Source organism: Pelodiscus sinensis, chromosome 6 (assembly GCF_049634645.1).
Source record: "Pelodiscus sinensis isolate JC-2024 chromosome 6, ASM4963464v1, whole genome shotgun sequence".
Classification (NCBI taxonomy): Eukaryota; Metazoa; Chordata; order Testudines; family Trionychidae; genus Pelodiscus; species Pelodiscus sinensis.
The window spans coordinates 21,647,416-21,670,743 of NC_134716.1; the positions used below are offsets into that span (position 1 = coordinate 21,647,416).

The window sequence follows — 23,328 nt, forward strand, 5'->3', positions numbered from 1 at the left end:
TAATAAAGCAGTTCTAGCAGGTGACATTATTTCAGATGGTGTTTGTGCATGCAAGTGTGCGTAGCAGCAACATGTAATTAAATAAATCCACAATAAATTGGTGGTAGAAAATAGTTTTAGAAAGAAGTGATATAATGCATTTGTAAGGAAAAACTCCTTTGCAGTATAAAAGGAATACCATTCCATTTTGTAATGCCTTCACTCTTTTTGCAGTACAATTAATTACTAAGTTCATTAATTAATGAACATATTAGAGAAAGACACCATTACTGACCGGGGGGACCTGATATATTACTGAGTCAATAAACTATTGAACATGGAATGGGACTTTTCAGTAGATTTTTTCCCTTGTAACCCACAAACATATATTATTCTGCATAATCAGCAGTTCTTTTGTGTCCTTATATTTCATATTACTAATTATTTTAATCAATGTTACATATGGCAATATTTTACATCCTAGCTAATGAGTAAAGGCAGTTGACTTTGGGAGTAAATCCCTGAAAAATCTGGATTTTTTTTTCCAGTAGGGCTTTTGAGAGTCAAAGGTAGTAAAAGAGCAGACTAGATGGGAGGGAGGAAAAACTCCTGCATAAGAAATGGAGCAAAGAAAGAAAGATTGAGTGAGTCAGTGAACCACAAATGGCTTTAAGTTGCTGTATCTGATGCAAATAAATAAATGTCTAAAATAGCCTGAACTCTTCTCATTGTCAGCAAACAAAGAGTTTAGCTTGGCCATGTTTAATGTTGTTTTCCTTACAAATCTGATGCTTTTAATACAGTGAAGGTATTTCCAGTTACTTAATAGATATTGCAGATCTTTAAGTAGAAGAACACAGGAGAGGTTTGTAATGCAGCAACATTCATAAAGCTCCCATGCATCTGCTGTCATAGGTATCAAACTCCCACTGAACCCCCAAGTAATCATTGATTGTATTTTAATCTGTAGAGATATCTTTTCCTGGAAGCACTGGTAGTTGCAGTAGATTGTTAATCTGTGAATGATCAGACTAATTCCCTCTTGTCTCAGAAACCTCTAAGCAAATTACACCTAAATGCAAGCCATAAATTTATTAGTAGCAGTTGGAGAGTCCGGGTCATCTTTTGCACTATTTAAAAACACAGGTCTCACCCCATTTATGCTGACTTTCTGTGATTTTCCCCCCTTCCTGCCAAGTAAACTTGCTTAGCTTTTTAAAGTAGTGTTAAGAATTAGTTTATTTAGACGTTTTCATCATCCTGATTTTAAATCTCAATATTCAATCTGTGTTTTAGTAGATTTCCTTTTAAGAAAAAGTGGGAAAATGTCTTTAAATAAATATAAGGGGCCAAAAGGCAAAGGGTTGTTTATGTGTGGAGATCGGAGAGAAATTATAAATGCAGAGGAAAGTTCCTCTGTATCTCATGAGCTAGTGCTATCTGTACCTCTGACTTGATTGCTGCTTTGGGAAAACCAGTTCCCAGATCAGTGGCTTTCTTCTGATACTTAACTGCATTAGACTTTGTGGTAAATCCCAACAGGAAAACAGGAAAATGATGCTTGGACAGAGTAGGAAAAAAAGAGATCTTTGCTCTGCCTTTTTGTATATTTTTATGTGCGTGTTTCACTCTTGATTATAATCAGTGTGACATAGTGCTATGTGAAGCAACATTTTCCTTCGGGCACTTGCTGTGTGAACTCAGGAAATTTGTAGAACACCTTTGAAATCTCCCACCCGATTGAAATAAAATTAGTCCTTGATCTGTATTATTTTAAAGAATTTCAGGATTTATTCAACCTATGAAATAATGGAATGTATCATTATTATGGAATGGACCTTTTTATTCAAACTGCTCAGGCATATTGACATATACATTTTAAACTGGAAAAATAAATCCTATTTAAAAGAATGACCAATGCTTTGCATTTTAGGTTTTTTCCCCCCTTTTTTTTTATTTAAAAAAAACCCAGCCACATATGGGCAAGTATTTAAAAACCACATTTTTTTGTATGTGCTAAGATATTTATATACATTTGTTTCTTTTTCCAGGCCATCCGCTGTACACTGGTAAATTGCACATGTGAATGTTTCCAGCCAGGGAAGATTAACCTGAGAACGTGTGATCATTGTAAACATGGTTGGGTGGCACATGGTAAGAAATGTCTGTTCTTTTATCCTTTCTGTTTTATCTGTTTCTCTCTATCTCAATAGGGCCTTACCAAATTCACAGCAATGAAAAATGCATCACAGACTATGAAATCTTGTCTGTTCCCATGAAATAGTGTCTTTAGTGTGTTTTTACCCTACATTATACAGATTTCATGGAGAGAGGCGAGTCATGATCAAATGTGGGGTATTGACCCAAAAAGTAGTTGTGAGGCAGTCACAAGTTTATTTGGGGAGGACAAGATATTGCCACCCTTATTTCTGTGCTGCCTTCAGAGAGTGGTGGCTATTGGTCGGGCCCCCAGCTCTAAAGCAGAGCCCTGCCTGCAGCCACACAGAAATAAGGATGGCAATACTATATCACGTCATCCTTCCTTCTGTGCTGCTGCCCTCAGAGCCGAATAGCTAGGCAGTGGCAGCTGCTGGCTGAGGGCGCTGCTCTACAGGCAGCAGCACAGAAATAAGGGTGACAATACCAGACTACGCCAGGCGTCTGCTCGGCTGCTGACAGCGGCTCTTCTTTCAGAGCCGAGCTCCTGCCTACCTGCTGCCACTCTCTGGCCATCCCGCTCTGAAGGCAGCGCTGCTGTCATCAACAGCACAGAAGTAAGGGGTGTCAGTACCATCACAGTCCACCCCTACAATAATCTTGCAACTTCCTTTTTTTGGTCAGGATCCTCAACATTTGATTTAAATAGCTGAAATCATGAAATGTAGTTTTTAAAATTGTGACCATGCAATTGACCAAAAACGATGGTGAATTTGGTTGGGCCGCACTCATTCGACACAGTGATAATAGCCATATCTGTCTATGCACATTTGGGTATGTGCTTTTCTTAAAGCCCTCTCTACAGTTGAGCAGAGAGGGATGCTGACAACGACTTCTAGTGTCAGTGCAAGTAATGAGTTTAACTTTCTGCTGATAGCCAGTGCTTAATTTGTAATGAAGCAAGTGCCAGGGCTCAAGCAATTTTTTTACATACGTGTTTGGTGCAGCAAGTGCAGAGGTGCCAGGCTGTTAACTGCCAAGCCCGGAGGTGCTGGGGCTCAGCTCTGGCAAGCCCTGGTACAAGTTACGCATTGTGTATAGCTCAGAGAACATGTCCTGGTTTCCAAGCAGTAATGCTACACCCACAGCTGTTAGCAGAAGGGCAAGATGTTTCATACTATGGTTGCACTGTGAACTTTACATTGCACATATGCAGGAGCCAAAGAGTTTCTGAATCCAACGGGAACTCAGACATATCCCTGTCAAGCCGTGTGGAGCCAGGATGTAAGAATGAAACTGGTATATCCACGTATGCTGAATGAAAACATTGGTGGTAGTTGGCCCTCATAATATTGCTTAGCAGCTGTCTTTATCTTCGCTAAGTGAAATTGGGTAAAGGAGTATTGGAGCGGGCTCATGTGTTTGGCTCACATCTAAAGAAATTTTATAAATATACACTACTTACTTGGGATTGAATCCTATTTTTTTAGAAGTTTGTCACAAGCCAATCTTATGTACCTGGTCACATCTTATACAGTTACATAAGAATGGACATACTGGGTCAGACCCAAGTTCCAACTAACCCAGTATCCTGTCTTCTGACAGTAACCAATGCCAGGTGCCCCACAGGGAATGATCAGGTGATCCAACTCCTGGTGCCCATTCCCAGTTACTGACAAACAGAGGCTAGGGGACACCATTTCTGTCCATTGATGGAGCTAACTTCCATGAATTTATCTAGCTCTTTTTTTGAATCCTGTTAAAGTCCTGGCCTTCACAACATCCTCTGGCAAGGAGTTTCACAGGTTAACTGTGTGTTGTGTGAAGAAATACCTCCTTTTGTATGTTTTAATCCTGCTATCCAGTAAAGCCAATTACAAGACAAATAATAAAGAGATATTTTCTTCTGAAATGATTTCAAAAGTATCAGGAGAAAATAGAGAGACGGCTATAGTTGCAGAAAAAAATAATTTGTCTGTTTTTTCTTCTGACAGTTCAGACTATTGGCCCCGAAACAAACATACTCTCCATTCCTCACTTTTGCCAAGCATCCAGTGGGTTTTGTTGTATAAATCCTGTTTTATTTCAGTAAAACCTGAAGGAGATGATCAGTACCTTCCTCCTAAAATGCCCTTTTGTACATATTTATGTAGCCCCATATCAGTGCAGCTCCAGCAATTAATGCTCTTTTTTAAAAGCTTTAATCTCCAGATGAAATGTCAGTGTTACTTTTTTTTTTTTAAACAAGGAACTCTGAGACATCCAGACTGGTTCCTTCAAATACCCAGCCACAATAAACATCATACATAAAAATATACATTAGTAAAATAGATTCTATATCCTCAAAGCACTCTGAAGTTCCTTTAAAATGTCTCTTTCCCTTTTAAGTGGTAAGATTTGTAAGCCCCATTATAGTTGCAAGTTTAATCTACTCCCACAGTGTCCATCATCCTGTGCAAGAGGTAATACACACTGAAAATGAGTAGACACGAGAAGTAATTCTTCTACGTTACGCTGTACTGATTAGGCGTCCGTTGGAGAATTGTGTCCAGTTCAGGACGCTGCATTTCAGGAAAGACATGGAGAATTTAGAGGGGATCCAAGAGAGAAGAGCAACAGAGATGGTTGGAAGTCTAGAGAACATGGCCTATGGGGGAGCACTGGGGACATTGAGCTTGTTTGGTTTGGAAAGGAGAAGACTGAGAGGGAACATGATAGCCATTTTCAAGTATCTAAGGGGATGTTCAAGTATTTAAGGAGGAGGGAGAAAAGTTGTTCTCCTTGGCCTCTGATGCTGGGACAAGAGGAAATGGACATGTAGGGCATGTCTAGACTACATTTTGAAATATCTCGATGATGGAGCTTCCACAATCCCCGTAGGCAATCTATTCCGGTCTTTAACTACCCTGAGAGTTAAAAAGTTTTTCCCACTGCCCAACCCAAACCTCTCTTACTGCACTCTTAGGCTATGTCTACAAAGATTTTTCGAAAGAGGATATGCAAATTCTGCAGGAATTTACATAGCTTCTTCCGATCGCATTTCTGAAAGAGGATCTTTCGAAAGCGAAAGTAGTTTGGATGCGTTTTTTTCGGGGAAAAAACCCTTTTTCGAAAAACTGCATAAACCTCCTTTTTTTAGAAAGAGAGCGTTTTTTTCAAGAACCCTCCCATCCAGACTCTCCCCCTCATCCAAATTCCCACAGAATGTGCATATTGTCTTTCAAAAAATCTTTGTAGTTTAGACATAGCCTAAGAGTGCAACAAGGGAGGTTTAGGTTGGACAATGGGAAAAACTTCTTAACTCTCAGTTAAACACGGGAATAGATTGCCTAGGGGGGTTGTGGAAGCTCCGTCATTGGAGATATTTCAGAACAGGTTAGACAGACATCTACAAGAGACGATCTGGATGTTGATTGGTCCTGCCATGCAGGTGGGGACTGGACTTGATGACCTCTATGGTCCCTTCCAGGTCTAGTGTTCTAAGATTCTAGAATTCCATTTGTGGCTGTGTGCTTCTGCTAAGCATGTCTGTATGCTTAACAAACTGAAAAGCAAGCAGTTCTAGGGGGCTTCTAGGGAAGAGTATGCAGGAACAGATTCTGTCCTGTGTCACTTTGTAATGAATCGATAAAGCCCACTGATGATACTGAAGATTAAATGGACAAGTAGGTAGCTGGTTTGCAGATGAATTATGAAGTGGATTCTTAATAGGGCTCAGCTTCTTTCTGTTTTTCAAAATTCCAGTCAAGATACATGATCTTGCAAGATAACCAGCCCTGTTCACATTCTTAGGGGCTTTCAGCCATCACAATGTCTTTGTAGTTCAGGTAGACATCCGCCATTATGCAGAGTCAGCACACAAAGATTTGCTGTTTAAAGGGGATGGAAAAAGACTCATCTGGCCTATTTCCAGTGGCTAGACAAATTACTTCTCCATGTTGAATATTAGTAATCATATGGCCTGCTTCATGGACTTTATTTCATTTATCCAGAATTCCACATAACAGTATGGCTTGATTTCTCTGGTTCAAGGGTGGGGAATCTTTTTTGTGTTGGGGGTCGCTGACCCACAGAAACATCAGTCAGGGGCTGCATACAAGTGAGAAGCAAAAAAACAAAAAACAAATCCTCACTGACATGACCCCTGACTGAGAAGGAGAAAGACACTCCCTACATTCCCCTCGCACTCCATAGACTAGTGGGGCCTAAACTAGTTGATTTTGTGTGCTCCAGCCCCATGAGGAAGCAGTGGGAGTCTGAAGTGCCAATGTGGACTTCTCAGTGCCGGGGAGGGGGGGAGCCCTGAGCCTCAGGGGCTGGATCCAGGCATGCCAGGGGCCGCATCTGGCTCTTGGGCGTTAGGTTCCCCACCCCAGTCTGGTTGGTAGTCTTCTGTGAAGTGAACGGGCTGAAAATGGGAATATTAGAAGATAGTATGAGGCCACCATGATACATGTAACAGAAATGGCCTAGGACGGTACTTAAGCTGAAAGATGAATGCTGTAAGCACAGGGCACATCACTTGCTCCTATGCTGTAATGTTTTCAAATAGAAAAGTTGAGTTCAGATAGATATTAACAAAAGTGATTCACAAAATCATCTTATTTTCTTTTAGCTCCTCTAGAGTAGATGAAGCAGGAATATTTACATTTTATCTCAGCGTAAGACTCGTCGGATCTATTTTGCGTATGCACACTCAGAGCAAAGGCTAACATGTTAGTTTCTGAAGACTGTGTGATGAGTCCACTTGAGTTGTTGACTTTAGCTACTTTCCAAAATTTTGAGAGGGACATTCAGAAGCAGACTGATTAACTCATAGCACTGTTGACCTGGATTTTAAAATCGGTGAGTCACGCTCTTGTTCAAAAATTGCTTCTGTTAAGTCCTAAAACCTCTACTTTAAAAACAATTGATAAGAAAATACAAGTGGTAGTTCTTACTGCCAGGAGTGGCTCGAGGTGAGCTGCCGGCAGCTGGCACCCTAGGCGGAATGCGTGATCGGCACCCCGCCTCCACAGCCCTCAATGGCGTGACGTCATCATTTGGCGCTCCGTTGAACGTGGCACTCTAGGTGACTACCGAGGTTGCCTGCATCCACAGGCCGCCCTGCTTACTGCATTAATTAGGGTTTTTTCTTCTGGTTTTCGTTAACAAATTTCCACTTGTATCCTTAACAGATGAGGTAATGTTTTATTAAATGTAATTACCAAAGAACAGGCATTTTCCATATGAAGTACTAAGCATATCCAAGCTTGATAACCTAAAATCATCATTAACTGCAAATGTCAAAAATAGGCCTCAATTGCACTTGTCAGATTTCCCTCACTCATCCACCCAGAGTTAATGCACACTAATAATTGTCACTTTGAAATGTTCTGGGGCCAAGAAGGAAACGGCACGCAGCCATTGTGGTATTATTTCACATAGCAACTACTGTCTTTGGGTTTTCCCCCCTCCCTCCCATTTCTATTGTCTCATGTTTTTCTCTCCTCACCTAAAACGATGTGTGTGCTTCTTGAAAGGAAAGGTTTCCTACAAGTTCAATTCTTTTCTATTCAGAAGTGCCGAAGACGGATATCAATATAAGAGCAGATTGATCAAAGAGGTTCTTTTGTAGCAAGATAAGTGTTTCTGTTGGCAAAAGTTCAGTTTATCTAGTTTTGACCCTGTACCCTTACAATATAGTAGTAATCCTACCATCATTACTTTGAAGGCTCAAGCCAAAATCTGCATGGGATGTAGCCCATTCTCTAGTATTAGGGAATTGATTGTAGTTAGTATGAATTGCTGGAGGGATATAGCCAACTGAGTTGTTTAAATTCTCTTTCAGCTGAAACTTGGCTTTAGTATAGTCAGGTTGGATGCAGATTTATTTTCTAAAACAAAACAAAAATCATTTAATTTGTATATACCCTTACCTAGGCCGAAAGCAGTAAAACAGATAAGGGTTAAAAGAAATTAAATCAGATCCACAAGGATACAAAATGAATAAATAAAATTCTAATGGTGAAATTGTTGGGCACTTGCATATAGTGATGTTCAGGGCCATTTGGTATTTTTTAATGAAAAAAATCCAATACTTATTTGAATAGCTGTTGTAGCTACTTCTCCTAATGTAATGCTAAGGAAATAACCTTAAAATTATACCAGATTGGGTACAAAAATCCTCTTGTCAAACTTCAACAATGATGGTAATGATAATGGTATTTTACAAGCACCCTTTTCCCACCCATCCCAAAATATTACTTTAGGCCAGTCGGAAAGGTGGATTATGGTAGGCAGTAATAAAATCCTGATGAAGTGGTTTCCATTATAGTCAGAATTTAGATCAATGGTTCTCAGCAGCCCCACTATACAAATTCGTCTATCTCTCCTGGTAAAGAGAAAATTTGTCTATTTGAACTTACTAACTCCTGGTGAAAAATACGGGGACAGAGCAAAATATGAGTAATTTTGTAAATGAAGCATAATGAGGGATAATTTTGCTTTTAAGGAAAGTCCTCTCTTATGTTTACAGTAGCAGCTCCCAGTTCAGTTTCTTCTTTGAGTAAAAGCCACTGGCATCCTTGAAGTAGCATTTGTCCAGTCGATCTGTCCTTAACATAAGAATGTGAACTGTCATGGCAGATGGATCATTGTTGTGGCATTTAGTCCAGCTGAATCACTAACTGTATATAGTATCAATGGAAGTACCATGTTATCCTCTTAATTTTTTTTTTTTTTCGCAAAATAATTTCAGGTTTTCACAATAAGAAACAACATGTTTTGCTGCAGTGTGCTGAAACTAGTCAGGACATTCTGCTTCACTACAAATGGAGTTACACTATATCAGAGTTTACTATTGTCAGTTCATTTGTATGCTTATTAAACCTCTGTTCACAGTCACACTGACTGAAAAATGTAATCATAAATATTTTCTTGCATTACTCACAAATTGGTCACCAATCTAAACTCAGTTAGAGGGCAGGTAGAGACGCATTCTTGAAATTTTGTGCAACTATTAATACTCTTGGGCTACTTGAATTTCACACTATTATTGGAATTGAGCTGTTGAGGGCAATTAAGTATTTTGTGAATTTTTTGTTTTGTTTTCCTGTGTAAAAGTGGACTTTTTCTTTTGGCCCTTAGCTGTCTAGTCAACTAGGCCATGTCTTTTTCTTGGTGTATGCTGAGTAGAGCAGCTCTGGGCAAGATCTTTTATTCGAGACACTATGCTCTGGGGTCTCTCTGAGCTATACCTGTCCTTTGAACTGCACATGATCTCTTCTGTAAGCTGGGTGCTGGCCAGGCCTTTTCTATAATAAATCTGAGCTTAAATTCCTTGCTGTATCTAATGAAAGAGAAATTGACTGGAGTTTTGCAACTCATACTGCAAATCCATTACTCCTTTTGCTTGAAAAGTTGCCATCCAGCAAGTATTGATACCCAAAGTCTCACTTTACTCTTGTAGGGAAAATATTTTTCTGGTGTCAAGTTTTTGTATAATGCACATACTAACTTATAAATGAGACCAATAATCAAAACAATGTGCCCCAACAAGCAAAAGAGAGTATCATAAGCTCACGTTTGTGACACAACTATGACTTCTTGTTTACATCAAATGGCTGAGGAGCCATTTCTATATGGTAATTTGTAAAGTGTTCAGATAACGGAGTGGTGGAAGGAGAGAGAGGAGGAAATGTGGTGGAGTAAGCGCAGAGAAAGGAGAGAAATGCTGTTGTCCTATCAGCTTTAAAATTTCTTATCTCTCTAGTGAGACTACCTGTACTTGGATGGGGAAGCTTACAACTTTTAACATGGAGTGTATGGAGGGGGAAAGGCTATGTTAAATTTAAAAACCTTTCTTTGTTATCTCATTAATCTGAGTCTAAAGCTGTTGAATGACAGAAATTTGAAACATTCCTTCTGCAAATCCAGAGTTCAGATCTGACCCAAAATCTAGGGAGATCACAGTTATAAGACTCTGGCTAAAAATCGGCATTGAGTTAGAGAGTTGATGTGTTTATGCATATTCTGTAGGTAGATTTGAAAACAAAATCCTGCAGTAGAATACTACAGGATGCTCCAAAAAAAACCAATTTGTATTAAATCATATACGTTTTCAGAATAAAATCGTATTAAGGGGCCTGTTGGTTCCTCTTTGTTCAGTTATGTAGAACTCTTTCATAAACATCTTCGTAAAGGAATTTCGTTAGAATGATGTTAATCTAGCTCTCTAGACTGGATGTAATTGCTGCTGAGGTTTCAGACAGACAGCAAGGTTCCTGTACCTTACTGGGCAATTTCTTTTTAATCCATCATTTCCTTATTGTTATGGTAAGGTAAAATCAGAACTGTTGGGTGTGGTGGTTCCCCCCCCCTAAAATAAGTTTACAACTTTTAACATGGAGTGTATGGGGGGGGGGAAGGCTATGTTAAATTTAAAAACCTTTCTTTGTTATCTCATTAATCTGAGTCTAAAGCTGTTGAATGACAGAAATTTGAAACATTCCTTCTGCAAATCCAGAGTTCAGATCTGACCCAAAATCTAAGGAGGTCACAGTTGGACCTGGGAGGATAATGTGCTTCTTCAGTTTGTTTCCTTGCTTATCGGCTTACAGTTGGAGTACTTTAATGGGAAAGTACCCATGAAAACAAACTACACAATGTATTTTGCCTTTGTCATCTGGGTGTGTTTGCAAATACTTCTGTTGAATGTAAATACAAAAGGATCATGCAGAGTCCTCACAAATTATGGGCAAGAATCTCCTGATTCCAGTACTCTAGTATCACCAGGAGCTGTTTTGGTGAATGCAAAGGACAGAGATTCAGAAGTCAAATACCAAATACTCTGTTCCTTTCAGCTCTCTCACACCCGAAGTATAATGTTAGAGCAGCATTTAGTCCATAGCTTTCAATTCCAGGTCTGCTACTGATGCACTGTGTGATAGTAATCAAGTGATTTTCACGGGCCTGTCTCCACTTTCACAGTCTGAACTTAACAGCAAAGCATTTTGAGATGTTTAGAAGGAAGGTGTAGAAGTGCAAGGGATAGTAATTGCCTATCGGTTAAGTGGTATTATTGAAATTACATTTATTAACTAGCTTCCTCTCAAGATAATCCCATGTAGATTTTTTCTCCAGTGATGAAGGGAAAATGTTAAAGAAACTCTTCAATGGCTGGTCCTTCCCCTGTAGAGGAGAAGCCAGTAAAGGGCTACGAGGGCTGGGGTTGCTTCTGCAGTCCCTGTCTGGAAATGGTTTCCATCATATACAGGCTTTACAGGTTGGAACAATAGCTCTTAGAAACCCCACTATACAAATAGGTCTAACACCCCCTGATAAGAAGACTGTTTGCCTATTTAAACTTACCAACTCCTCGGGGTGCTTGCAAAATATGGGGGCAGGGCAGACATGTATAATTTGGTTAATGAAGCATAATGAAGAATAATTTTGCTTTTAGGGAAAGTGCTCTATTATGGTTACAGTGCAGTTCCCAGTTCAGTTTCTTCTTTGACTAAAAGGCAGGGGCATCCTTGAGCATACTCCATGAAGTGGGCTGACATAGGGCTTTATTATAAGCCCACTGAGGAAGATGTGGCTTGAGTCTTTGAATGAACAAGAGTAGCATAATGGTTAGAACTGACTGCTGGATTTTGAGCTTCATGGGACCAGTACTATGGAATTTTAGAGCAGGAGTCTCAGCTAGCTGTGGCTATCAGTTGGGGGTATTTTTGTAACAAGCAGTCACGGTTACCTGAATTTTAGATCAACGAAACCCATAACATCAATCCTGCTGCACATGAAGGGCTGTGATGTGCTAACCTCTTTATCAGTTTATTACTTTTTATTACATCATAAATTTTTGTATCTTGCTAACAATCCTACAGGAAGCTTAATTGTTTATAGGACCATCTTGTTTAACTAGAGCTCACCAGGTTAAGCAGAACACAAACAAAACAAACTCATCCACTCCATTCAGTATTACAACACCAGGGTAGAACAGGGAGAAAGATTTGATGGCAAGTATAAAAGTTGTATATTGCTTTCAGATGTTACACTGTAATGATAATGCCTTGGATAATTTTACCTCTGCTTTCTATATTGTTAATGTGAAAATCACTGCATGGAAAAAATAACGTTACCTTTAATTAATGGGAAGAACTTTGACTCAAGCTACAATGTTATGAGGAAATTTGTTCCCGAATAATTTAGCAGGTCCCTCTAATTTTTTATGCCATTCCCATTCTTATTTCAGAAATAGAAAATGTATTCTGGAAAACATGCACTTAAAACCCTGAAAGACTTCTCTAATTACATTCTAATTGATTGCAGTAAATTTGCTGAAGTGTATTTAAACTGGAGTTCTGTGTGAAATGGTCACAGTACATGAACTTTATGGCAATCACCCACAAGTGTCTTCTTTAGTTACGGGAGAGGGGGGTAGGGTGGGAAAGATTAGTCACATGGCCTGATATTACAAGAGCTGAACATCTTCAGATATCAGGGCAGACATGTCTCAGTGGGAATTTGAGGATGCTCAGCGCCTCCCAGGAGGCACTTGGCAGAGTTGGGCCTTAGGAATATTTAGTTACTTAAGTGTACAATTGCACAGATACATTGGTTAGCTACAGTTCTTTGTTTTATAACAGTGGTCTCCCACCTTTTCAACAACAAGATCACTTTTTCAATTTAAATGCAATGTAAGATCTACTTCAAACCCAAATACACTTGCCCTGTTTCCTTCCCACCCCTTCTCTGAGGCTTCACCCTGCTCACTCCATCCCCCTTCCTGCGCCATCCTCACTTACTTTCACCAGACTAGGGTAGGGGGTTGGGGTGCAGGCTCTGGTCTTGGGTCAAGTGGTTTGGAGTGTGGGAGGGGCTCTGGGCTTAGCCCAGGGCGGGGGATTGGGGTCCAGGAGGGGTTTCAGGGTTGAGCTCTCAGAAAGGAGTTTGGGAGCAGGGGGACTCATGTCTGGGGCAGAAGGTTGGGTGTAGGAGGAAGTTCAGGGCTGGGACAAGGTTTCAGGAAGCAGGCTCTGTCTGGGGACCATTTAACTGAGACAGCTTCCAGGTGGTGGAGCAGTGGAGATAAGGCAGCCTTACTCCTGCCTTGCCCTGCACCACTCCTGAAAGCAGCTGGCATGTACAGCAAGGGCTCCATTGTGCCATGTGCTGCCCCTCATCTACAGGCACTGAGCCTAGGGTTGCCAGGTGTCTGGTTTTGAACCGGATAGTCCAGTATTTGAGCTCTCTGTTTGGGAAACAAATTGAGAAAATATAAATGTCCGGTATGTTTTAAATAAGATATAATATAGATTGTGATGTAATGTTAAGTGTGTCCGGTGTTTTTGTTGAAACTATCTGGCAACCCTAACTGAGCCCACAGCTTTTCCGGCCACGGTTCCCCATTACAGATCAATGGGAGCTGCAGGAGTGGTGTCTGCAGTCAAGAGCAGCATGTGGAGACCCCCTGCTCTGCCTCTCTAAAGGGCTGCAGGGACATGCCAGCCACTTCCAGGAACAGCAATTACCACAGGGATAATTACTCCAGCCATGACAGGTTAGGCATTTTAGAACTCACTACTCAAAGAATGAAATTTAAGCATGAGAGAAAAATGAAAATTACGAAATGCACAGACCAGTCAAAAACCAAAAATAACACACTTCGCAAGCAGTAAAAGAAGTAACGACCCCCACGTAGGTGTTGGGTCAGGAGATGACAGTGAAGGCCAGCATGTATGTTTGTGAGAATGACAGAGACACATACAGTGTGTGAGAGGGACAGAGATTTGCATTGCCATGCTTCCTCCATCCCCTTCCCTCTGTGAGGAGACAGGATACAGAAGTGAGGGGAGGAGAGACACCCTGACATCAGTGCCCCTCTTTTCCCTCCCACACCCTGCACAGCAAGCAGGAGGCTCCCATGGGGGCAGCTCCAAGGCAGACGGCAGGAGAAGCATGACAGTGGGTAGAGGGGCAACTAAAGTGCCAGTGCTTGATAGCTTCCTTGCCAAACAGTCAGGATCACCTGTCAGAGGCTCCAAGATCTACTGGTAGATCCCGATTTACTAGTTGCTGACGACTGTTTTATAGTTTTTGAAACAGAATGATATATACCAATTGGTGATTGCTGGCAGCCTGTTGGCCATCTTAGGTATTCGCAAGCTAATTGTGGTTTGGGGATTATCATCCTGAAAATCTACTATGGTCTTAATTTGAAGATCAAAGTCCTTTTTGCCCTCTGAAGGCAGCCCTACAAAATTATATTTTCCACTCCTCCCAAGTAATATCTATTCATTACTGTTTTAAGACTCATATAAAGATGAACATCACCCAGACAAATTGTGTGATGTGGCACAGTGAAGTCTGTGAAACTCCGAATTCAGTCTCTCAATAAGGATCCCCACATTTGCTTATAGGAAAGATTATAGTAAATCATAACAGGGTATGCTATCTCCAACACAAATGTACCCCATCCCAGTGGCACTAGAACAGCTTTTAGAGTGGGGGTGCCGATCTACATAACCACACAAACACCTGTCCACACCCCTCACCTCCCTTCAGCTGGACCCAGTGGCCAAGAGGGATCCAGGGCTGACAATGGCCCTGTGTGGCAGGAGCAGGGAGTTATTGGAAGGGATGCCAGGAGCAAAACCTGGGGGTGCTACAAATCCCCCTCACATCGACTGCCTGCCCCTATGGCCAATCCCACTGTGGCGTAGCTGGAGGGATGCTTCAGGATGGGCATAGATGTTGGGCAAGGAGGAGGAAGACTGGAAGATGAATGGGTAGTCAAAAGAACCTACATGCATGAAATGAGTAACGTCTGTTACAAACTGTTTATCCTCGTCATTAATTTTTAAAAAAATATAGGCCTGTGTACTAGTCAGCAGTGGCCATTTCATCTTGGTAAGATGGTTATACTAGTGCATTAAGGTAACTATGCTGCAATTCTCATGGTTATCCCTATCAGTTAAGAAAACAGCGTTGTCCTCATTTTGTAACCTGCAATCCCTGGCCACCTGAAGGGCACGTCAGCCAACTAGACTGCTTGCTAAATGTAGACATGCCACAAGACCATCCTTACCAAGCCTGTCACTTGTTGACACCTAGAATCTCAACTCCACACAGTGGCAAGGAAAGAGCAAGAGGGATTTGCTTTTGAAGAGTAGGAGGAAAGTGAGCACTGAGTTTTCTTCTCTCTCTCTACCTCCTCCCCCCATATAAACTTCCCTGACCGTTCCCTGCCCTCAGTGACAGGTGTCCTGGTTTTTCACTTAGACAGCCTGCTCACCCTGAGAATGTTTAATAGTCCATATTTTATTCTGGGAATAGACAGAGGCTCCCCTATCTCTCATAGCAGTTAAGTCCCTTTGATCATACCAGACATCAACAGGGAAAAAAGAACTGTTTTTTTAATTTAATTTTCTTTTAAGGTTCACTCTTGAGTTTAAAAAATATCCCCTCTCGTTGAGTCTCTCCAAACTGTCAAAGTTCTTCCTAAACTTCATTTTACAAGCAATAACTTAGGGGAAACTTTTTCTTCCGGTATTGATGAAAAACATTTTATACACACACACACACATACAGATATACAGGCATATATACACACATGCATAAAAGAAAACACCTGTTTGGCTTGCAGGAATTAGCCTGGGAGGCTGTTTTCCTGACAGGCCAAAAGCGACCATCACAGAGCCCCTTAAAAAATAGTCAGGATTTTTTTCCCCCTTATTTCATGTGAGCATTGGCAGAAACTCTGACAAGCAGTTCTTCATATTTTATTATGTTCTTGTCTGGCAGAATCTCTGTCAGGCAAAAACCTTGTCAGCGGAAAACCTGTCGTAGGATCAGAGGAGACAAAAACAGGTGTCACACAGGCAGTCAAAACTGAAGGAAAAAAAAGATTAGGCTAAGGAGAGAAAGGCAGACAATTACATTAATGCCATTGCTTTTATCTTATAGATGTGTGTTATTATCTCGGGGTGCTGAGTGCGCAATTGCCTCAAAGAAAAGTAGACAGGAGACAAGGGGAAACTTGATAGTTATTAACTGAAGAGGCAGTGTGTCAAAGCTGGATGGGGTTCAAAGTTTTGCAAAGGGATAAAAAAAAAACAGACAGCAAAGCAATGTCTGTGAACACACAGTGGTTCTGCTTTTGGCTACATAAACCTTGTAGCAATCTAAATTTTTCAACTTGGAATCAGATCATAGAGAGAGAAATTAATGAAAGATTTCATTCAGACACTTTAAATAACATTTATTCTGTGTACATGCAACTGAAGTGCAGTCTGCTTTTTTTGTTTTTTTGTCATTCGTGAGCCATTAAGACAGGCATTTGTCAATTTAGCCATATTGTTTGGATATGTATAAAACCCCCATGATCAACACACTTTTATTTTTAAAAAGTTATTAAGAAACCTTTAACTAAGTGTGAACATCTGTACATGCAAGCTGTAAATTAAGAGATCACATATGTGTTCCTCTGTCAGAGACTAAATGAATTTGGCAAATGGTTTCCATTACTAGTTCTTAAATACTAGAAAAGTTGCTTTTTCTTCCACAGCAGAAAATGTTGTTGTTGCTCTCCCTCATCAGTGTTTCAAAATTGAGTGACTGAGTGATTGTCTTCTCCTAAAAATGGATGAAATTGGGACAGCATCAAGTATGGGGGTGAAATGGAAATGGCCAAAGGATGCCATTCCATGCCCAGTGCTTTGTTTGCACTGTATCAGAATGGTCATCTCTCCAATCTCAGTATTGATGTTCTCTCGCTGTTTGAACTGAAGGTTGGACAGATAGATTATTTGACCTGTAAGAGCATTTATACCCTTTTCTGGATATTGCTGAATATCTTGCCTATGGGCACCTTTTTTTCCTGGCTAAGGATAATACTTACAAAGCAAATTTTCACCTTTGAAAAGTACCATTTTGTACCAAAGAGCAGGTATTATTAAAATTTGTCCCAGAGGGAAGATACTTCTAGACTGCCTTTATGATAGTTTGCCCATCCCAATATCAAATTACTCTTTCATGTGCTGCTTTCCTCCTTGAAGAAGGTCTTTTAATTTTGAATAGGTGGGTGGATAGGTTATTGGAAAAAATAGATCTGAACTCCAAAACACATTCAAGTAAAGAAAATGTATAGCAAAGTGTGCTAAACACTAGTGTATGTGGAAATTGCTCTGTTTTCTCATCCCATGTTGATTGTTCTGCATACTGTCTTGCAACAGTAATATGGAGCTTTGCCATGTGAGTCTTGTATATTTAACATGCTTGCCAAGTTTTGTTGCTTCAGAAAGTGGCTTGGCTCAATTTAAAATAAATGTTATAAAATTTCCCATTTGTTGCAAGGCTCCTTGAAATGTGAATCATTCAGCTAGTCATGGAAATACAGCAGTTTAATGTGGGAGTTACACCTAGGGTAAAACAAGCTGCCTAAATCAGAACATTTTATTTTTATATTTGTTCATGTGTTGTGTGTATTTCTGGGTTAGGTGAGGGGTGGTGGTGTTGGAGCTTCAATAAAATAAATAGAAAAAACTGTTCAATCTAGATTAAGATGCATATGGGAATGAGATCTATTTTAATCAGTAATATTTTTCATGTTAAAATGTGTAGTATTCTTACTACACAAAATTGTAGCTGTGAGATATTGGACTAGGCTACTGGAAACTCAGACCAAGAAATAGCTTTCCCCAGCCCTCCCAGAAGAGGATTCACCAGAAGTAAATATAAGAAACTTGGTCTTTTTGGAGACATGGACTTCTACTAGGCCTGCTTTCCCCACTCCAGCAGTCCTAAATATTTTTACTGGAATGGTGTCTGTGTCTGATACTTTTGTACTAAATCAGGGAAAATCTCCTTCAAACTTTGTTCAAAAATGTATGGGTCTGGCACACGAAAAAGGAAGTGGGTCTGGTCCACGAAAGGCCATCACCTAATAACCATCTTGTTGGTCTTTAAAGTGCTACATAGTCCTGTTTTTTGTTTCAGCTAGACTAGACTAACACGGCTACATCTCTATTACTATTCAAAAATGTATGTGAGAGACTTAAATCTATATACTGGTATGTATAGCTATATGCTTATAGCTATATGTCCCATTGCAATGTATATCGGCCAAACTGGACAGTTTCTACTGGAAAGAATTAATGGACACAAATCAGATATCTGAAAAGGCAATACACAAATACCTGTTGGAGAACACTTTAATCTTCCTGGACACTCATTAATGGAGCTTGAAGTCGCCGTTTTGTTTCAGACCAATTCCACCAGCCAAATACACAGGGTTGGAACTTAACTTCATTCACAAGTTTAATTCTTATGCAAATGGTATGAATCGGGATATCAGATGGCTTACACATTATCAACCAAACAAACAGTAAAGGTGCTAATGGTTCTTAACGTCTGTGTAGAATCTGGTGTTGGTCATCTTCCTTTCAAAGTGCAAACTAATGGTTCTTATCAGCCTCTTGTAACTTTTTAGTCTTCAAAGTGCTACTTTAAACTGTTTGTTGTTTTTTAAGTTTTTCCTGTTAGAGTACATCTACACTAGCCCCAATTCAAACTAGGGAGGCTAATGAGGGCGACCGAAATTGCAAATGACGTGTGGGATTTAAATATCCCGCGCTTCATTAGCATGTTCCTGGGCGGTCGCCATTTTGGAAATTGACTAACTTGGAATAACAGCCCGGGTCTACACGCGGCAGTGAAACAGGAGCTTGAAGTAAAGCCCTTAATTCGAATTAGCTGTTAAACCTCATTCCAGAAGGAATAACAGCTAATTTGAGTAAGGGCTTTACATCAAACTCCCTTTTCACTGCCGCGTGTAGACACAGGCAGTTATTCCAGGCTGGTCAATTTCCAAAAATGGCGACCACCCGAGAACATGCTAATGAAGCGCGGGATATTTAAATCCCACGCTTCATTTGCAATTTCGGTCGCCCTCAGTAGCCTCTCTAGTTTGAACTAGGGGGCTAGTGTAGACATACCCTTACAGACTAACTCAGCTATCCCTCTAAAGCTTATCTACTCACTATCTCTTTTTTTCTTCCTCCCATCCATTTTTTCCTTCTCTCCCTCCCTCTCTTTTCCCTCCCCCTTCTTATTTATTCTTGGATCTGGACTTCCAACACTCGTGTCATCTGAATAAGTGGGTTTTCCCCACGAATGCACATGATACTATCTACATGTTTTATTAGTCTTTACAGTGCTACCAGACTATTTGTTGTTTACGTTTTTCCTGTTGCAGACTAACTCGGCTACCCCTTTGAAGCTTTTATAGATATTTTGTGTGTGTGCACAAGGGAGAGAGAGAGAGAAAGATGAATTTATTCAGAAGTAAGGCTTTCACTTCAGCCTGAACTCACCCTATGTATTTTGGAATGAGGGGTCCCAGGTCAGTGGGCCTCACCATAACTGGATGAGATATGGATGAAGTGAAAGTCTTACTCTGTGCTTTCTGGCATTTGATAAATCGAACAAGTCATATGTTATTATTTAATATACCTTTTGTATTTAATATCCTTTGACTTGTATAAGGTCCCACAAAACCAATAAAACATACATGGGAAAGTAGATTTTCCCCACTTTATACTACAATTTAACCCCTCCTCCCCAATGGAACATTTAAAGTTTGATCTATGATAAATTATAACTGGGTCCAAAGCTTTTGGCATAGAATACTTAGTACACATGGACAGGGTAATACATTGGCTGAAATTTTGTACAGTAAGAATGCTACAAATGGTTATGTGAAAAGACTTGACATTGTCTCCGTTCCAACGGGCCCATTTACAATTTGAATGTATGCAGTGTCTCTTTAAAATCTATAGGACTTTATTAGCATTACATAGTAAAGTTACATATTAACCAAATTTTTCTAAAGTAGTTCAGACCCAGCCTCCAGTTGTGTGTGAACCTGCATGCGCAACCCCTTTTTGTGCAGTTTTTTTCACCCTCACTTGTGCACAGAATTGATTGTGTAGATGAGCAAAACATTTGGCCAAAAATTTCAAAAATTGATTCCTAACATTAGTTCCCTACATTCATATTTAGGACCTTGTTTTCAGAAAATGCTGAGTATCTTGTAGTTCCTTGCCTCAATCATCTCTGTCCCCATCTTTCCTATGCCCCATAGGTGGGTGTTTGTGTTGCTCTTGCTCCTGAACTTGCTGATGTTACTTCTACGGGTTCTGGTAGCACTTGTGAAGTTAGTCAGACTCATTGCTCCTAATACACTGCATGCTCTCAAATTTACTAGAATACATTTGTCTGGGATGCTAGCAGACTCCATATCGACCAGGTTATTTGGGCAGTTATATTTTGCAAAACAATAAGTGTTGGCAGTGCTTTTTTTGTAAGAAAAAAGGTACCGGTACTCTGGGGCTAAGTTGTGTTGACCAAAAAAAAAAAAAAAAGGCAAAACTTGTTGAGCCAAAAAAAATGCAGGGGCCAAAATGCAATCACAGCCCCTTTAAGAGCTAAAACACCACCCTGGAAACTGGAAAAAAAATGCTGTGCATCCTGAATAGGCTTCAGTCAGGAGTTGAGCCGCCCTAGGAAAACAGGTGCCGGTACGCATGGGGGAAATGCCATTCCTTTTCTGTGTGCTGGGAAAATAGGTGACGGTACACTGTTCTGGGCCATACCATCACAAAAAAAAGCACTGAGTGTTGGTAACTGCACACAGATCCCAGTATTAGCATACAGACTCTCTTTCTCCATGGCAGGATCCTGATTGGAACTTGAAAATCAGATACACATAATTTTTATATACATGCATCAGTTTCACAAGAGTTACTCAAAGAATCATTTTCCTAGATTTCCTGCTTATCCACAGGACCTCCTTGTAAATAGTGGTGTAATCACAGGGGGAAGTAAGGTATATTTGTGGATAGTTTCAGTTTCCTACCCAACAAGACTAAGCCAGCTCTGATCAGGTCATTAATATAGTATAAACTATTCAAATACCAGGGTTGATAACAGAAACAGTTACAGACCATAACCAGGAGCAACAGATACTTGATAACTCAAAGAGCTGAGGGTAGAGAGAAGAGATTCCCAGTTCTTACAATAATTTACAAGAGAGGCAAGATGGATGAGATAATGTCCTTTGTCGGAACAGTTTCTGTTGGGGAGAGCTACACAAAGCTCTTCTCTGAATAGCTTAAAAGCTTGGCTCTCACCAGCAGAAGTTGGTCCAATAAAAGGTATTACCTCACCCAACTTGTCTCTCTAATCTCCTCAGACCAAGATGGCTGAAATAACACTGCGTACAATTAATTAACAAGTTAATCGAACTTTAGTGTTTAAGGAAAACTTATTTGTCTCTCTTTTTCACTAGTTATAATTCCTTAAATGAGCATTTAAACTTTAGAAATGGTATGCAGAAATATTACTTCATAGTATGTTTTTCTAGTAAAATACAAGGGCCTTTTACAGGGCATTTCCACACAAAAAAAGCTGACTTCTTTACTCACAAAGCATGTTATTTTAAGATTCATTAGACCCCTTTTTCCTCTGTAGGGCATATCAGCCATTAAAAAGGAGTGCTAAAATAGGATGGGACTTCCTAGTCTTAGCATCTAAACTTAACATACTGAACCACAAACACATACATGGCTTTTAAAAGATAATTTGTGTTCTTTTGAAAGTAACATGAGCATTAAGGAGTTTGGATTTTCTGGGTGAAATCTTGATTCCACTGAAATTGTTAGATGTAAATAGGTATTTTCAGTTGGGCCAAAATGTCTCAATGTATTTTTATGGCATGTCAATCAATAATGCCTTTTTAATAAGGAAACATCTGCTTATGTGATTTTTCAGATATGATATCTTATAGTTATACATAGTGTCTTTCATCATGGGGGGGTCCCAAAGCACTTAACAAATCCTCTTATGTATAGAACCAACAGATAAATTTACTCACCTTTAAGATGCAGACTCTCTGAGGTGAAATGCAGTAGTTATTAGTACATAGCATCACTTGAGAACGATTTAAGACAGGAAGTGAAGAATAATGCCATAGCCAGTTGAAATTGGAGAGGGAATTCAAGGAGGCAGAATATTATTACCCAAATTGAAATTTTGCCAGGACATGGAAATTAACACCCTCAACTTTACAAAATTTTATCAATTTATCAATTTTATCAATTTTAGGGGCTCTGTTATTTCATGTTAAGGCTTATTTGAAGAAACGACGAGGAGTCCTGTGGCACCTTATAGAGCTTTCGTGGGCAAAGACCCACTTCGTCAGATGCATGTAGTGGAAATTTCCAGAGGCAGGAATAAATATGCAGGCCAGGATCAGGCTGGAGATGACGAGGTGGATCCAATCAAGGAGGATGAGGTCCACTTCTAGAGCTGATCTGGAGGTGTGAATTCCAAGAGAGCAGAAGCAGTCTTAGACTGTGAATGGCTTGCTAACTACAAAAGCAGCTTCTGCTCTCTTGGAAATTCCTGCCTCTGGAAATTTCCACTACATGCATCTGACGAAGTGGGTCTTTGCCCACGAAAGCTTATGCTCCTACACTTCAGTTAGTCTATAAGGTGCCACAGGACTCCTCGTCGCTTTTGCAGATTCAGATTAACACGGCTACCCCTCTGATATTTGAAGAAAGGCACCTCAAAAACAAAGTGCTTCTTTTGCTCCAGGCTGGAATACTGAAGTTGGGTATAATAAGGTTTAGGGAATACTGTAGTCACTTAGGTTCAAAAGACTTTCCAAATGCATCCCGGTGAGTTTCTCATGCTTTTTTATGTATTTTTAGAAAGCAGAAGCATCCCTGAGATGCAGTATTTTTCCTTGTTACTTTTCCTTTTTTTGTTCTTGCTTGGCCATTTTTAATAGTCTTTTTCTAAACAGGATATAATTTTGTAGATTATAAATAATGGTGAAAGGTTGCATTCTCTACATTATTTAGTTTCATACTTGAGTGCAGTGAAAAGTGGTTCCATTAATTAATGAGCCACAAAAATTCCAGCTGTTGGCCACACAATTATTCCTTGTGCTGGCACAAATGCATTTCCTTCCTCTCCCCATGCCTGTGTTTCATTTCAGTCTGTAGAATGGTGTTTGCCTATACTCTGTGAACACTCTTGTGACACAGCCATGGAAAAATATGTCTTTTTTGTTATAAATTATATATTTGATTGTACCTCCTGACTTGTGCTTAAAAAGAATGGAATGCAATGATTTTACTT

The 23,328-nt window shown here is 40.0% G+C and overlaps 1 protein-coding gene across 12 annotated transcripts in view; it reads left to right on the forward strand.

Annotated features, from left to right (window-relative positions):
• Nucleotides 1-23,328, forward strand: part of BNC2 (basonuclin zinc finger protein 2) — a 520,080-nt gene that overhangs the window by 352,447 nt on the left and 144,305 nt on the right. For all 12 annotated transcript variants that reach the window (XR_012904621.1, XM_075931529.1, XM_075931528.1 and 9 more), the window contains one exon: nucleotides 2,031-2,133. Coding sequence is in view for 11 of the 12 variants with exons in the window: in XM_075931529.1 (XP_075787644.1) it covers nucleotides 2,031-2,133 (103 nt within the window). In the remaining variant the exon portion in view is untranslated. The remainder of the gene's footprint in view (nucleotides 1-2,030; nucleotides 2,134-23,328) is intronic.